A 17,815-nucleotide genomic window follows, 5' to 3' on the forward strand; every position below is an offset into this window, starting at 1 on the left:
TACAATAAATGATATTTGCAATCTACTGTATAGTTATTTAATCTCTCAACACACTTAATGCATTTTTATTTCAATTCAATGTCATTTTGTAAAGGCCAATAAAAAAAGTATTGACATAATGGTATTTTTATTTTAATAAGTGTTGAGTCACAAAACTCACTATGACAAACAACTAAATCAATACAAAATCACCGCTTGAACATTAAACAAAGATTAGACACAGATCAAAGCATAAATCATAATTATGTCGTGCTTGAGCCTTCTTTAATCATTTGAACAGTGAAAGTCCAATGAAAAATAATATAAGTAAGTTAATATCCAAGGTTAAAAGGTGTTGTGAAAACCATGTTTCAGAACTTGTGGTAGAAAATTCCAATCAAGGGTATCAAAAACCTTTTTAATGTCAATTTTGAAAGTCACATTACCCTTTTTAGCTTCTTGGATAGCATGTTTATGGCTTCTTAAGCAAAACAAGTACATAATTTGATATTTCTGCCATAAACAAAATCATACTGATCAGCAGAAACAATTTTATTAGCAACAGTAGCCAACCTATCACTGAGGATTTTAGATATAATTTTAAACTTGAAATTTGTCCCAACATAGGTCTAAAATTTTTTATAAAACCAACTTCGTTAAACTTAAGAATAAGGAAGACAACATTTGAATTTAAGAGGAGCCAATTTTGAAGAAAAATTTGCTTACAGCGATACAATTTATCGATCCCAACAACAATAATAAAAGAAACCACCAAATTTCCATATGGTCAAAGTGAACTATCAACTTTATTTCCTCCTAATGAAAACACCTATTTGACATTACATTATTTAACGATCAAAATTCTTATATTTTTCAATTGAGGTATTCCTGTTTAATTTAAGCAATATATTGTGTATTGTGTGTTTGTTATCGAACCTTCCTTCAACATGTATGGACTAATCAATAAATACTTCAAATAAGGTTGTTTAGTATATATGAATATTATATATTCATTTGGTAAATTTTATCAATGATTTTTTTAATATATTAATAATTATTGATGATTAAAATCCGTTTATAAATACTAAATATTTGTTAGTAATTATTGATGAATTTTAATTATAGATAAAATTCATTGACAAACTTTATTGATAATTCAAATTCATTAATAAATTTATTTTTATCAGTAAATTTTTTTGTATTTTTTTTATAATGGTCTATTGTTTGTTAGTGTAACTTTTCTTTAGCGTTTCATTTAAATGTTGTAAGCATATATTAAATTATATATAAATAAGATGGAGAGAGTGAGCAATCCACAAATTTAATTGTATTGTGAGTTTCATTTTGTGCATTTAGTTGAGTACAAGGGTGTAGTTCATTTGAAAAATTATTTGAAATTGATATTACTTGCTAAATGCATGGTTAATTGAAAATTTTGAAAGTGTTATATTTACATTCATTATTTGTTTGTGTGACATTGTAAAAATTGTTACTATTGTTATTAATCCAATGACTGAAAAATCACCTAGCAAATCTCAACTCGAAAACAATAAGTTAATTTCTTATTTTTAGTATTATTGGATTACAATAAATTTAATATGAATAGTCATAATAATGTAAATTTTTAATTCAGTGATTGAAGTGCTAAAGTTTATTGTTATATACAATAACTAACTACGAATATAATATTTTATATAACATATATAGAAATCAGTAAAAAAACACTTCATAATAACAAAATTAATAATAACAGTTACATAACAAATTAGATAATTAGCTATAATCACTTATAGTACTTGGATATTTTTTAATTTAAAATAAAATATAAATATTAAATATATATATTCTTTGTATATTTATAGATTTTTTAATCATAAAATATAATTAAGAATGAAAGAATGTAAAGTATACACAAAAAGAAAAGTATTTATATATTGTTATAGATAGTATAATTTGACAATATAATTCATCTTCTAAACGAAAATTTCATAATTTAAATAAATAAAAGGAAATAAATAGAAAAAATGTAACATCCCAGAAATATACAGTCATCAACTATATACTTAGAATAATCACATTAATCAATATGGCAAAACAGTTTAATAATACAGTAAGCAGATTGAATAAATGGCCGAACGGCCTTTCATTTAAAACAACGAGCGTTTACAAAACAAGGAGGACGAACGGTTTACAAGAATTGACCGAACGTTCCAATATATATATACAGCAACAAAAGAGCGCTCGCTCACAGACGCTCGCTACTCTAATCAAACTAACTAAATAACCGAACGCCTCACTGTTCGGCCTTCACCTCAACTTCTACTAAATTTTCTTCAGTAACGAGTTCCTCTTCAAGAGTTTGCTCCAGAGACGCATCTCCCTCTGCTCACATCCACACGGATGATCATTGCATTTGACAAGACGGATATACATAGACAAGACAACACGAAGGAAATGCAAGGGTAAGCTTATTGAATTTAATTCAAGTCAAACATACAATTTATACTTATCAATCATATCAAATACATCACAACACATGCATCCAATACATACATTAACTCAAATCAAACTTCCTGATACTAGACAGACTGTCCGGACTGTATGAAACCTGTGTAGCTAAGGCGTCCATGCACTCAGGTGGGGTAACTGGAATGCTCATCAGTATCCACCTGAGGTTAGTCTTTTTGCCAAGTTACAGTTATGGTCTAGACCTCCTGCCATTCCCACGCATGACCTACTCCTCTCTACTTGAGAACGAGCACTCACGGAATATCAGGATGGATCACCATCTAAGCTTACCACGTTCATACTACAAATATCCATATCCAGTCAAGAGTCGTTCCACCCTGGAACGCTCGTTCAAATTCCAAAATCATAATATCATATCATATATGGTTCGCACAATTTATACTTCCCTCAACATCACATTTTCATTCTTAATTACACTTCCATAAAAAGACGAACGTTATTTCACTGTTTGGACGAACGCTATTTAAGATCAGAACGAACGCTATTTAAAGACCAACGCTCGACAGAAGACGAACGCTATTAAGGATGTACGCTCGACAAGGGTCGAACACTATCAAATACAAACGCTCGACAAAAGAACGAGCGCTATCACGAACGGACGCTCGACATAAGGTCGAACGCTACCACAGGCGAACGCTCGACATAAGAACGAACGCTATCAAGAACGGACGTTCGACATAAGGTCGAACGCCACCAAAGACGAACGCTCGACAAAAGAAAGAGCGCTACTAATCGTTTGCCTTTTTGAACGAACGTTCGGTCTAAGACCGAACGCCACTTAGGACGTACGTTTTTAGATCGAGACTCTTGGCTGAATTCAAAATCATAGAAATTGGGATTTATATAAGATGAGATATTTAAAGTTTATGTTTCAATAATTTGACTAAAAGTTCACGGGGATATTATCAAAATTCTCAATTCTCACACAACACTCGTGATGTTTACGTCTGGCCGAAAGCACAACGTAAAAATATATTAGAGGGCGTTCGTTCTCAAAGGGAGTCCTTTCCAAATGAAAGGGTCCGACTAATACAAGAATTTACTGATAATACCGAACGGTCAATGACCGTATCAATACGAACGTTCAAATTCATGCACTTTTCATATAATTCTTCTTTTACAGTAACTCATTTTCCAGTATAAACTTTCATGCATTAAATCAATCTTAACATAGTATTTTTCCATACTTCTCATGCTTTTAATCAACATCATATACTAACATTCAAATATCAAAATCATCCACGTACAACGTCACAGACCATTCATACACTCAGCATATAATTCCCAGTACATACATGCAACATTTTCATATATCATCTCAGAATCATAATCCTAAACTCCAAAGTCAAATATCATAAATCATACTTTCAAACATTACGTAACGCGCATGCAGTACAGAGATCATGTGAATTAAATTCTAACAAGCTTCCCTTACCTGGATTGGAAACGTGCTTTCGTTCTTTAAAAGAAAACCAGATCCCAGTATCAACTCTTCTACCCTTTTTCGTTCAAAAACCCAAAAACTCTTCAACTAAAAATTCAGAAAACCAATACTGGTTCAGAGAAGGTGCATGCAGATTTAAAACGAGCTTGCATGTGGAAAATGAAGAGTGGTTGAGGACGTGAAACTTACCCGTTTCAGAATCCAAAAACCAATCGGTTTGATGGAAAGCTCACGGTGCAGTGCTGATTATCACGGTGCTGAAACGTGAACGGAGAAAAGGAGGGTGAGTTGCAGAAGAGGGAAGACGGAGAGTTCTAGAGAGAAGGAGGAGAAAAATGAGGGTTTGGTTTTCTGAGGAAGATGAAAGAGCACGCAGAGAAGGGAAGAGTGTTTCAGAAAATTAGTTTCTCTTCCCAAGTCAAACGGACATTCTCTCCTGCGCTGCCACTTGGCTTCCACTATCAAACTCAGAACCTTCCAATTTGACACCTGGCGGTGGCATGCAGAGTGAGGGCGTGTGCTTCTTTAATGGCACAGAACACGTGTCACACGTATTAATGGAAGCAGGGAGGTGACTAAGCAGAATAATTAATGGGGCGTGACAATCCCCCTAACTAAAAAAAATTTTCGTCCTCGAAAATGGAAGACTTACCAGGGAAATAGATGAGGGTATAGGTCCTTCATGGCATCCTCAACTTCCCAAGTAGAATCACCAGTTTTGTCGTCCCACAACACTTTCACCAAACGAACATCCTTCCCTTTGTATAGCCTGGTGCGTTCGTCTTCAATGCGAATTGGCTTCATTTCAAACGTTCGATCTTGGCGAAGTTGAATGTTTTCCAGCTCCAATATGTGCGAGGGATCAGCTACGTACTTCCGAAGTTGCGAGACGTGAAACACTGGATGAAGGTTGGACAACTGTGGAGGTAAAGCCATCTCGTATGCAACTGGTCCAATCTTCCTTGTGATCTGGTACGGCCCTACGAACTTGGGAGATAATTTCTTTGATCTCAATGCTCTTCCTACTCCAGTAGTTGGATGCAGCCTCAAGAAAACGTGATCACCAGCTTTGAACTCCAAAGGTCGTCTCCTCTTATCTGCGTATGATTTCTGCCTGCTTCTGGACGTCCTCAATCTGTCTTGAATTAATTTCACCTTCTCAGTTGTTTGTTGAACAAGCTCCGGTCCTGTTAATATGTTCTCTCCTTCTTGGAACCAGCAAAGAGGTGTGCGGCATTTGCGTCCGTAAAGCGCTTCAAAGGGAGCCATTCCAATGCTTGACTGGAAACTGTTGTTGTAGGTGAACTCAACTAAAGGCAAGACTTCATCCCAAACGCCCATGTGATCAAGTACGCATGTCCTCAACAAGTCCTCTAACGTCTGGATCGTTCTCTCGGATTGACCGTCCGTTTGAGGGTGGTATGCTGAACTCATTTGGAGTTTGCTGCCAAGTTCATTTTGCAAAGACTGCCAAAACCGAGAGGTGAACCTTGTGTCTCGGTCAGAGATGATGCTGGATGGCACTCCATGTAGACGAACGATCTCTTTAATGTAGAGCTTTGCCAAGTTAGTCAATGACATCTTCAGGTTAATGGGCAGAAAATGAGCACTCTTCGTTAAACGATCCACTATCACCCAAATGGAATCGTGATTCTTGAATGTGCGAGGCAAGTGTGTCACAAAATCCATTGAGATGCTGTCCCACTTCCATTCTGGAATCTCCAAAGGTTGAAGTAGTCCACCTGGTCTTTGATATTCAGCTTTAGCACGCTGACATGTTAGACATGATGTTACAAAACGTGCAACATCATTCTTCATTCCTGGCCACCAGAACGATTGCTTTAAATCATGATACATCTTAGTCATGCCAGGGTGCATGCTAAGACGGCTGTGATGACCTTCGGCTAAGATGATTCGCTTCAATTCTCCATCATTTGGAACGCACGTCCTACCCATATAGCGTAGTAGACCGTCCGTCCCAACATTAAACTCCTTTGCCTGATCTGTGCCGAGCGCGCCTCTTATCTTCACTAATTCCTCATCATCCAGTTGCTTCATTCTGATCCGCTCAAACACATCACTGGATATCTTAAGGTTGCAGCATTTGATGCTGTTCGGTTCTATATTAAACTGCAACTTTAAGTCCCTAAAGCTTTCCACTAAGCTTATCTCACGCACCATCATGGACGAGACATGCACCACTTTTCTGCTTAGAGCGTCTGCCACTACGTTTGCTTTACCAGGATGATAAAGCAACTCAAAGTCATAATCCTTAAGAAATTCCAGCCACCTCCTTTGCCTCATATTCAACTCTTTTTGATCAAAGAGATACTTAAGACTCTTATGATCACTGAAGACTTGGAAAACGGATCCATACAAGTAATGTCTCCAAATCTTCAAGGCAAAAAAAAACGACCGCTGCCAGCTCTAGGTCGTGTGTTGGATAATTCCTCTCATGTATCTTCAATTGCCGAGAGGCGTAAGCCACTGCCTTCTTCTCTTGCATGAGAAACGCACCCCAAACCTTGGTGAGATGCATCACAGTATACTTCAAATGGTTTGGCAGTGTCCGGAATCACCAAAACTGGAGCGCTCGTCAGCTTCTGTTTCAACTCTTGGAAGCTGGATTCACACCTATCGGTCCAAGCAAACGGATGATCCTTCCTGGTCAGCTGTGTTAACGTGCTACTATCTTAGAGAACCCTTCTATGAAACGCCTGTAGTAGCCCGCCAGTCCAACAAAACTCCTCACTTCCGTGACCGAACGTGGGCTTTCCCACTCTAAGACCGCTCGCACTTTAGCAGGATCAACTGAAATTCCACCAGCTGACACAACGTGTCCCAAGAACTGTACTTCCTTCATCCAGAATTCACATTTAGATAGCTTAGCATACAGTTCTTTTTCCCTCAACACTCCAAGTACTAATCTCAAGTGCTCTTCATGTTCTTCACAGCTCTTGGAGTAGATGAGAATATCATCAATAAACACCACTACAAACTTGTCTAAATATGGCCTGAAGATGCGGTTCATGTAGTCCATGAAAACTGCAGGAGCGTTCGTCACACCGAACGGCATGACCACGTACTCATAATGTCCATAACGTGAACGAAAGGCTGTCTTCTGAATGTCTCCCTCCTTAACCCGAATTTGGTGATAGCCTGATCTCAAATCTATCTTTGAGAAGACGTTCGCTCCATGCAATTGATCCAACAGGTCGTCAATGCGAGGCAGTGGGTATTTGTTCTTGATGGTCAGCTTATTCAATTGACGATAGTCAATACATAGCCGTGAGCTGCCATCCTTTTTCTTTACTAACAGTACAGGCGCTCCCCAAGGTGACACACTTGGACGGATGAACTTCTTGTCCATCAATTCTTCAATTTGCTTCTTAAGTTCAACCAATTCAGCAGGTGCCATCCTGTATGGTTGAACGGATATGGGAGCTGCGGTTGTTACCAGATCAATTGTAAACTCAACTTCACGAACGGGTGGTAATCCAGGCACCTCATCAGGGAAAACGTCTAGATATTCACCTACTACTGAACTTGCTTCTCTCCAATTAGACTGCGTTCGTTCAGAACCTTCAGATTCATTATCCACGTGAGTCATGATCAAAAAGCAACTGGCTCCTTCCATTATATCTTCTTTCCACTGGCCGAGTGTCACACCCAACTTCTCTTCATATTCTTCAGGAAAAATCAATTCCTTTGCTCCACAATCAATGAGTATGTGATTGGTAGTAAGCCAATCCATCCCCAGAATCACTTCTAAGTCCTTGAGAGGCAAACATATGAGGTTCACCTTATACCTACGCCCTTCAATCTCAAGAGGACATCTAACACATACGGTAGACGTTCTCACCTCACCAGCAGCTGGTGTAGACACCACCAAATCAAACTGCATCTCGCGCTCCACTATCCCCAACTTATCAACGCACGCCTTCGAGATGAAGGAGTGTGTCGCCCCCGAGTCAAACAACACACAACAATTTATTCCATACAGCAAGCATGTGCCAGTGACGAGCGTACCTGAGCTCGCTGCTTCTGCACCAGTGATCGCATAAACACGCCCAACAGCTTGGGCTCGTCCACCACCTCTAGTCTGATTTCTTCCAGTGTTGGGTGGCCTCATCACTGCACGTCCACCCATATTGCATTCACTCTCTAGATGTCCAGTTCTTCTACACCGATTACAATACTTTCCTCCAACCAATTGCGGGCATGATGATCTGAAATGAGGTCCTCCACACTGAAAACATCTAACCGGCCCCTGTTGGTTTGACTGTCCAGCAACTACCATAGCTTGTGAACCACTTGACTGAGCTGGACGAGCGTACGGGGTCCTGTTACGATTCAAATTGGTCCTTGTCAGAACTGGTCCTCTTGATACTTGTTGCTTCTTCTGTTGTTCCGCCTCAGCCATATTTTTCTCTAATACTTTAGCCCTCTCCACCATGGCTGGAAACGTCCGAATGCACAAGCTAGAGATCAACACCTTGAGATCACTTCTCAGCCCGTTTTCAAACTTCCTACACTGCCACTCTTCACTAGTAGCCATTGTATAGAACCTCACTAGATGTTTGAACTTGTTTGTATATTCTGAAACCGACATCCCTCCCTGTACCAGTTGAAGAAATTCCACCTCTTTAGCAAAACGAACGCTATCTGGAAAGTATTCTTCATAGAACTTCCCTCTGAACACTTCCCAGGTAATAGGACGTTGAGCGTCCGTCAGTATAGCCTTAGCGCTCGCCCACCAGTGGCTTGCTTCTCCAGTAAGCAAATACTCCGTGAAAGCCAAGCGATTCTCATCTGGACATCTTTTAGCATTGTAAATTCGTTCCATATCCTGCAGCCACTGGTCTGCCTCATCCGGAAGGCCCTTCCCACTAAACTTGGCCGGATGGTGTTGAAGAAAGCTCTCTAAACTCCATTCAGTATGATGAACAGCATTGGAAGAGGACGCTCCTGGCGTGCCTCTGGTGGCGGCAATTAATTCCATCAATTGTCTTTGAGTGGCTTCAGAGTTGGCGCGTGCGGCCTCCAAACTCTGTAGAGCAGCAGCGTTCTGCTCCATGAGGGTAGTATTTTGCTGTTGCAGCCTCTCAATCACTGTCTCCAACAACCTAGTGTGATTAGGTGCATCAGACTCGTTTGGTTGTGGGGGAGGAGGTAATCTAGGCGCCATCGTTTTCTGGATCAGAGAAAACGAACGTTAGTCATGTCTAAGAGTTAAAACAGTAACTCATTAAACATTAAAAAAGCACACAGCAAAATGCAATGCACTCATAACCTACAGCGTCCTTAAGAGAACAAAACTGCTCTGATACCAATAATGTAACATCCCAGAAATATACAGTCATCAACTATATACTTAGAATAATCACATTAATCAATATGGCAAAACAGTTTAATAATACAGTAAGCAGATTGAATAAATGGCCGAACGGCCTTTCATTTAAAACAACGAGCGTTTACAAAACAAGGAGGACGAACGGTTTACAAGAATTGACCGAACGTTCCAATATATATATACAGCAACAAAAGAGCGCTCGCTCACAGACGCTCGCTACTCTAATCAAACTAACTAAATAACCGAACGCCTCACTGTTCGGCCTTCACCTCAACTTCTACTAAATTTTCTTCAGTAACGAGTTCCTCTTCAAGAGTTTGCTCCAGAGACGCATCTCCCTCTGCTCACATCCACACGGATGATCATTGCATTTGACAAGACGGATATACATAGACAAGACAACACGAAGGAAATGCAAGGGTAAGCTTATTGAATTTAATTCAAGTCAAACATACAATTTATACTTATCAATCATATCAAATACATCACAACACATGCATCCAATACATACATTAACTCAAATCAAACTTCCTGATACTAGACAGACTGTCCGGACTGTATGAAACCTGTGTAGCTAAGGCGTCCATGCACTCAGGTGGGGTAACTGGAATGCTCATCAGTATCCACCTGAGGTTAGTCTTTTTGCCAAGTTACAGTTATGGTCTAGACCTCCTGCCATTCCCACGCATGACCTACTCCTCTCTACTTGAGAACGAGCACTCACGGAATATCAGGATGGATCACCATCTAAGCTTACCACGTTCATACTACAAATATCAATATCCAGTCAAGAGTCGTTCCACCCTGGAACGCTCGTTCAAATTCCAAAATCATAATATCATATCATATATGGTTCGCACAATTTATACTTCCCTCAACATCACATTTTCATTCTTAATTACACTTCCATAAAAAGACGAACGTTATTTCACTGTTTGGACGAACGCTATTTAAGATCAGAACGAACGCTATTAAAGACCAACGCTCGACAGAAGACGAACGCTATTAAGGATGTACGCTCGACAAGGGTCGAACACTATCAAATACAAAAAGCTCGAAAAAGAAAGAGCGCTATCACGAAGGATAAAAATAAGGAAAAAAAAAAAAACAGGCGAACGCTCGACATAAGAACGAACGCTATCAAGAACGGACGTTCGACATAAGGTCGAACGCCACCAAAGACGAACGCTCGACAAAAGAAAGAGCGCTACTAATCGTTTGCCTTTTTGAACGACGTTCGGTCTAAGACCGAACGCCACTTAGGACGTACGTTTTTAGATCGAGACTCTTGGCTGAATTCAAAATCATAGAAATTGGGATTTATATAAGATGAGATATTTAAAGTTTATGTTTCAATAATTTGACTAAAAGTTCACGGGGATATTATCAAAATTCTCAATTCTCACACAACACTCGTGATGTTTACGTCTGGCCGAAAGCACAACGTAAAAATATATTAGAGGGCGTTCGTTCTCAAAGGGAGTCCTTTCCAAATGAAAGGGTCCGACTAATACAAGAATTTACTGATAATACCGAACGGTCAATGACCGTATCAATACGAACGTTCAATTCATGCACTTTCATATAATTCTTCTTTACAGTAACTCATTTTCCAGTATAAACTTTCATGCATTAAATCAATCTTAACATAGTATTTTTCCATACTTCTCATGCTTTTAATCAACATCATATACTAACATTCAAATATCAAAATCATCCACGTACAACGTCACAGACCATTCATACACTCAGCATATAATTCCCAGTACATACATGCAACATTTTCATATATCATCTCAGAATCATAATCCTAAACTCCAAAGTCAAATATCATAAATCATACTTTCAAACATTACGTAACGCGCATGCAGTACAGAGATCATGTGAATTAAATTCTAACAAGCTTCCCTTACCTGGATTGGAAACGTGCTTTCGTTCTTTAAAAGAAAACCAGATCCCAGTATCAACTCTTCTACCCTTTTCGTTCAAAAACCCAAAACTCTTCAACTAAAAATTCAGAAAACCAATACTGGTTCAGAGAAGGTGCATGCAGATTTAAAACGAGCTTGCATGTGGAAAATGAAGAGTGGTTGAGGACGTGAAACTTACCCGTTTCAGAATCCAAAACCAATCGGTTTGATGGAAAGCTCACGGTGCAGTGCTGATTATCACGGTGCTGAAACGTGAACGGAGAAAAGGAGGGTGAGTTGCAGAAGAGGGAAGACGGAGAGTTCTAGAGAGATGGAGGAGAAAAATGGAGGTTTGGTTTTATGAGGAAGATGAAGGAGCACGCAGAGAAGGGAAAAGTGTTTCAGAAAAATTAGTTTCTCTTCCCAAGTCAAACGGACATTCTCTCCTGCGCTGCCACTTGGCTTCCACTATCAAACTCAGAACCTTCCAATTTGACACCTGGCGGTGGCATGCAGAGTGAGGGCGTGTGCTTCTTTAATGGCACAGAACACGTGTCACACGTATTAATGGAAGCAGGGAGGTGACTAAGCAGAATAATTAATGGGGCGTGACAATCCCCTAACTAAAAAAAATTTTCGTCCTCGAAAATGGAAGACTTACCAGGGAAATAGATGAGGGTATAGGTCCTTCATGGCATCCTCAACTTCCCAAGTAGAATCACCAGTTTTGTCGTCCCACAACACTTTCACCAAACGAACATCCTTCCCTTTGTATAGCCTGGTGCGTTCGTCTTCAATGCGAATTGGCTTCATTTCAAACGTTCGATCTTGGCGAAAGTTGAATGTTTTCCAGCTCCAATATGTGCGAGGGATCAGCTACGTACTTCCGAAGTTGCGAGACGTGAAACACTGGATGAAGGTTGGACAACTGTGGAGGTAAAGCCATCTCGCATGCAACTGGTCCAATCTTCCTTGTGATCTGGTACGGCCCTACGAACTTGGGAGATAATTTCTTTGATCTCAATGCTCTTCCTACTCCAGTAGTTGGATGCAGCCTCAGAGAAACGTGATCACCAGCTTTGAACTCCAAAGGTCGTCTCCTCTTATCTGCGTATGATTTCTGCCTGCTTGGACGTCCTCAATCTGTCTTGAATTAATTTCACCTTCTCAGTTGTTTGTTGAACAAGCTCCGGTCCTGTTAATATGTTCTCTCCTTCTTGGAACCAGCAAAGAGGTGTGCGGCATTTGCGTCCGTAAAGCGCTTCAAAGGGAGCCATTCCAATGCTTGACTGGAAACTGTTGTTGTAGGTGAACTCAACTAAAGGCAAGACTTCATCCCAAACGCCCATGTGATCAAGTACGCATGTCCTCAACAAGTCCTCTAACGTCTGGATCGTTCTCTCGGATTGACCGTCCGTTTGAGGGTGGTATGCTGAACTCATTTGGAGTTTGCTGCCAAGTTCATTTTGCAAAGACTGCCAAAACCGAGAGGTGAACCTTGTGTCTCGGTCAGAGATGATGCTGGATGGCACTCCATGTAGACGAACGATCTCTTTAATGTAGAGCTTTGCCAAGTTAGTCAATGACATCTTCAGGTTAATGGCAGAAAATGAGCACTCTTCGTTAAACGATCCACTATCACCCAAATGGAATCGTGATTCTTGAATGTGCGAGGCAAGTGTGTCACAAAATCCATTGAGATGCTGTCCCACTTCCATTCTGGAATCTCCAAAGGTTGAAGTAGTCCACCTGGTCTTTGATATTCAGCTTTAGCACGCTGACATGTTAGACATGATGTTACAAAACGTGCAACATCATTCTTCATTCCTGGCCACCAGAACGATTGCTTTAAATCATGATACATCTTAGTCATGCCAGGGTGCATGCTAAGACGGCTGTGATGACCTTCGGCTAAGATGATTCGCTTCAATTCTCCATCATTTGGAACGCAGTCCTACCCATATAGCGTAGTAGACCGTCCGTCCCAACATTAAACTCCTTTGCCTGCTCTGTGCCGAGCGCGCCTCTTATCTTCACTAATTCCTCATCATCCAGTTGCTTCATTCTGATCCGCTCAAACACATCACTGGATATCTTAAGGTTGCAGCATTTGATGCTGTTCGGTTCTATATTAAACTGCAACTTTAAGTCCCTAAAGCTTTCCACTAAGCTTATCTCACGCACCATCATGGACGAGACATGCACCACTTTTCTGCTTAGAGCGTCTGCCACTACGTTTGCTTTACCAGGATGATAAAGCAACTCAAAGTCATAATCCTTAAGAAATTCCAGCCACCTCCTTTGCCTCATATTCAACTCTTTTTGATCAAAGAGATACTTAAGACTCTTATGATCACTGAAGACTTGGAAAACGGATCCATACAAGTAATGTCTCCAAATCTTCAAGGCAAAAACGACCGCTGCCAGCTCTAGGTCGTGTGTTGGATAATTCCTCTCATGTATCTTCAATTGCCGAGAGGCGTAAGCCACTGCCTTCTTCTCTTGCATGAGAACGCACCCCAAACCTTGGTGAGATGCATCACAGTATACTTCAAATGGTTTGGCAGTGTCCGGAATCACCAAAACTGGAGCGCTCGTCAGCTTCTGTTTCAACTCTTGGAAGCTGGATTCACACCTATCGGTCCAAGCAAACGATGATCCTTCCTGGTCAGCTGTGTTAACGGTGCTACTATCTTAGAGAACCCTTCTATGAAACGCCTGTAGTAGCCCGCCAGTCCAACAAAACTCCTCACTTCCGTGACCGAACGTGGGCTTTCCCACTCTAAGACCGCTCGCACTTTAGCAGGATCAACTGAAATTCCACCAGCTGACACAACGTGTCCCAAGAACTGTACTTCCTTCATCCAGAATTCACATTTAGATAGCTTAGCATACAGTCTTTTTCCCTCAACACTCCAAGTACTAATCTCAAGTGCTCTTCATGTTCTTCACAGCTCTTCGAGTAGATGAGAATATCATCAATAAACACCACTACAAACTTGTCTAAATATGCCTGAAGATGCGGTTCATGTAGTCCATGAAAACTGCAGGAGCGTTCGTCACACGAACGGCATGACCACGTACTCATAATGTCCATAACGTGAACGAAAGGCTGTCTTCTGAATGTCTCCCTCCTTAACCCGAATTTGGTGATAGCCTGATCTCAAATCTATCTTTGAGAAGACGTTCGCTCCATGCAATTGATCCAACAGGTCGTCAATGCGAGGCAGTGGGTATTTGTTCTTGATGGTCAGCTTATTCAATTGACGATAGTCAATACATAGCCGTGAGCTGCCATCCTTTTTCTTTACTAACAGTACAGGCGCTCCCCAAGGTGACACACTTGGACGGATGAACTTCTTGTCCATCAATTCTTCAATTTGCTTCTTAAGTTCAACCAATTCAGCAGGTGCCATCCTGTATGGTTGAACGGATATGGGAGCTGCGGTTGTTACCAGATCAATTGTAAACTCAACTTCACGAACGGGTGGTAATCCAGGCACCTCATCGGGAAAACGTCTAGATATTCACCTACTACTGAACTTGCTTCTCTCAATTAGACTGCGTTCGTTCAGAACCTTCAGATTCATTATCCACGTGAGTCATGATCAAAAAGCAACTGGCTCCTTCCATTATATCTTCTTTCCACTGGCCGAGTGTCACACCCAACTTCTCTTCATATTCTTCAGGAAAAATCAATTCCTTTGCTCCACAATCATGAGTATGTGATTGGTAGTAAGCCAATCCATCCCCAGAATCACTTCTAAGTCCTTGAGAGGCAAACATATGAGGTTCACCTTATACCTACGCCCTTCAATCTCAAGAGGACATCTAACACATACGGTAGACGTTCTCACCTCACCAGCAGCTGGTGTAGACACCACCAAATCAAACTGCATCTCGCGCTCCACTATCCCAACTTATCAACGCACGCCTTCGAGATGAAGGAGTGTGTCGCCCCCGAGTCAAACAACACACAACAATTTATTCCATACAGCAAGCATGTGCCAGTGACGAGCGTACCTGAGCTCGCTGCTTCTGCACCAGTGATCGCATAAACACGCCCAACAGCTTGGGCTCGTCCACCACCTCTAGTCTGATTTCTTCCAGTGTTGGGTGGCCTCATCACTGCACGTCCACCCATATTGCATTCACTCTCTAGATGTCCAGTTCTTCTACACCGATTACAATACTTTCCTCCAACCAATTGCGGGCATGATGATCTGAAATGAGGTCCTCCACACTGAAAACATCTAACCGGCCCCTGTTGGTTTGACTGTCCAGCAACTACCATAGCTTGTGAACCACTTGACTGAGCTGGACGAGCGTACGGGGTCCTGTTACGATTCAAATTGGTCCTTGTCAGAACTGGTCCTCTTGATACTTGTGCTTCTTCTGTTGTTCCGCCTCAGCCATATTTTTCTCTAATACTTTAGCCCTCTCCACCATGGCTGGAAACGTCCGAATGCACAAGCTAGAGATCAACACCTTGAGATCACTTCTCAGCCCGTTTTCAAACTTCCTACACTGCCACTCTTCACTAGTAGCCATTGTATAGAACCTCACTAGATGTTTGAACTTGTTTGTATATCTGAAACCGACATCCCTCCCTGTACCAGTTGAAGAAATTCCACCTCTTTAGCAAAACGAACGCTATCTGGAAAGTATTCTTCATAGAACTTCCCTCTGAACACTTCCCAGGTAATAGGACGTTGAGCGTCCGTCAGTATAGCCTTAGCGCTCGCCCACCAGTGGCTTGCTTCTCCAGTAAGCAAATACTCCGTGAAAGCCAAGCGATTCTCATCTGGACATCTTTTAGCATTGTAAATTCGTTCCATATCCTGCAGCCACTGGTCTGCCTCATCCGGAAGGCCCTTCCCACTAAACTTGGCCGGATGGTGTTGAAGAAAGCTCTCTAAACTCCATTCAGTATGATGAACAGCATTGGAAGAGGACGCTCCTGGCGTGCCTCTGGTGGCGGCAATTAATTCCATCAATTGTCTTTGAGTGGCTTCAGAGTTGGCGCGTGCGGCCTCCAAACTCTGTAGAGCAGCAGCGTTCTGCTCCATGAGGGTAGTATTTTGCTGTTGCAGCCTCTCAATCACTGTCTCCAACAACCTAGTGTGATTAGGTGCATCAGACTCGTTTGGTTGGGGGGAGGAGGTAATCTAGGCGCCATCGTTTTCTGGATCAGAGAAACGAACGTTAGTCATGTCTAAGAGTTAAAACAGTAACTCATTAAACATTAAAAAAGCACACAGCAAAATGCAATGCACTCATAACCTACAGCGTCCTTAAGAGAACAAAACTGCTCTGATACCAATAATGTAACATCCCAGAAATATACAGTCATCAACTATATACTTAGAATAATCACATTAATCAATATGGCAAAACAGTTTAATAATACAGTAAGCAGATTGAATAAATGGCCGAACGGCCTTTCATTTAAAACAACGAGCGTTTACAAAACAAGGAGGACGAACGGTTTACAAGAATTGACCGAACGTTCCATATATATATACAGCAACAAAAGAGCGCTCGCTCACAGACGCTCGCTACTCTAATCAAACTAACTAAATAACCGAACGCCTCACTGTTCGGCCTTCACCTCAACTTCTACTAAATTTTCTTCAGTAACGAGTTCCTCTTCAAGAGTTTGCTCCAGAGACGCATCTCCCTCTGCTCACATCCACACGGATGATCATTGCATTTGACAAGACGGATATACATAGACAAGACAACACGAAGGAAATGCAAGGGTAAGCTTATTGAATTTAATTCAAGTCAAACATACAATTTATACTTATCAATCATATCAAATACATCACAACACATGCATCCAATACATACATTAACTCAAATCAAACTTCCTGATACTAGACAGACTGTCCGGACTGTATGAAACCTGTGTAGCTAAGGCGTCCATGCACTCAGGTGGGGTAACTGGAATGCTCATCAGTATCCACCTGAGGTTAGTCTTTTTGCCAAGTTACAGTTATGGTCTAGACCTCCTGCCATTCCCACGCATGACCTACTCCTCTCTACTTGAGAACGAGCACTCACGGAATATCAGGATGGATCACCATCTAAGCTTACCACGTTCATACTACAAATATCCATATCCAGTCAAGAGTCGTTCCACCCTGGAACGCTCGTTCAAATTCCAAAATCATAATATCATATCATATATGGTTCGCACAATTTATACTTCCCTCAACATCACATTTTCATTCTTAATTACACTTCCATAAAAAGACGAACGTTATTTCACTGTTTGGACGAACGCTATTTAAGATCAGAACGAACGCTATTTAAAGACCAACGCTCGACAGAAGACGAACGCTATTAAGGATGTACGCTCGACAAGGGTCGAACACTATCAAATACAAACGCTCGACAAAAGAACGAGCGCTATCACGAACGGACGCTCGACATAAGGTCGAACGCTACCACAGGCGAACGCTCGACATAAGAACGAACGCTATCAAGAACGGACGTTCGACATAAGGTCGAACGCCACCAAAGACGAACGCTCGACAAAAGAAAGAGCGCTACTAATCGTTTGCCTTTTTGAACGAACGTTCGGTCTAAGACCGA

The 17,815-nt window shown here is 41.1% G+C and overlaps 1 protein-coding gene across 1 annotated transcript; it reads right to left on the reverse strand.

Moving 5' to 3' along the window:
* Window positions 1-6,405: 6,405 nt before the first annotated feature.
* On the reverse strand, window positions 6,406-9,140 carry LOC148206838 (uncharacterized). Its single transcript, XM_088108916.1, has 4 exons — window positions 7,982-9,140; window positions 7,410-7,867; window positions 6,750-6,809; window positions 6,406-6,624 (listed from the first exon to the last, which is right to left on the reverse strand). Exons 1-4 carry the CDS (start codon window positions 9,138-9,140, stop codon window positions 6,406-6,408), a joined length of 1,896 nt encoding a protein of 631 aa, XP_087965042.1.
* Window positions 9,141-17,815: the final 8,675 nt, after the last annotated feature.

This window comes from Vigna umbellata, chromosome 1 (genome assembly GCF_029865625.1).
Source record: "Vigna umbellata cultivar VRB3 chromosome 1, Vumbellata_1.0, whole genome shotgun sequence".
Classification (NCBI taxonomy): domain Eukaryota; kingdom Viridiplantae; phylum Streptophyta; class Magnoliopsida; order Fabales; family Fabaceae; genus Vigna; species Vigna umbellata.

Coding starts and splice junctions, on each gene's coding strand:
- LOC148206838 (XM_088108916.1), bottom strand. CDS start 9,140: ATGGCGCCTAGATTACCTCCTCCCCCACAACCAAACGAGTCTGATGCA. Junction 7,868..7,981: donor TGCAGAAGCAGCGAGCTCAG/GTACGCTCGTCA, acceptor AGTTGGGGATAG/TGGAGCGCGAGATGCAGTTT. Junction 6,625..6,749: donor TTTCAGTTGATCCTGCTAAA/GTGCGAGCGGTC, acceptor ACGTTAACACAG/CTGACCAGGAAGGATCATCC.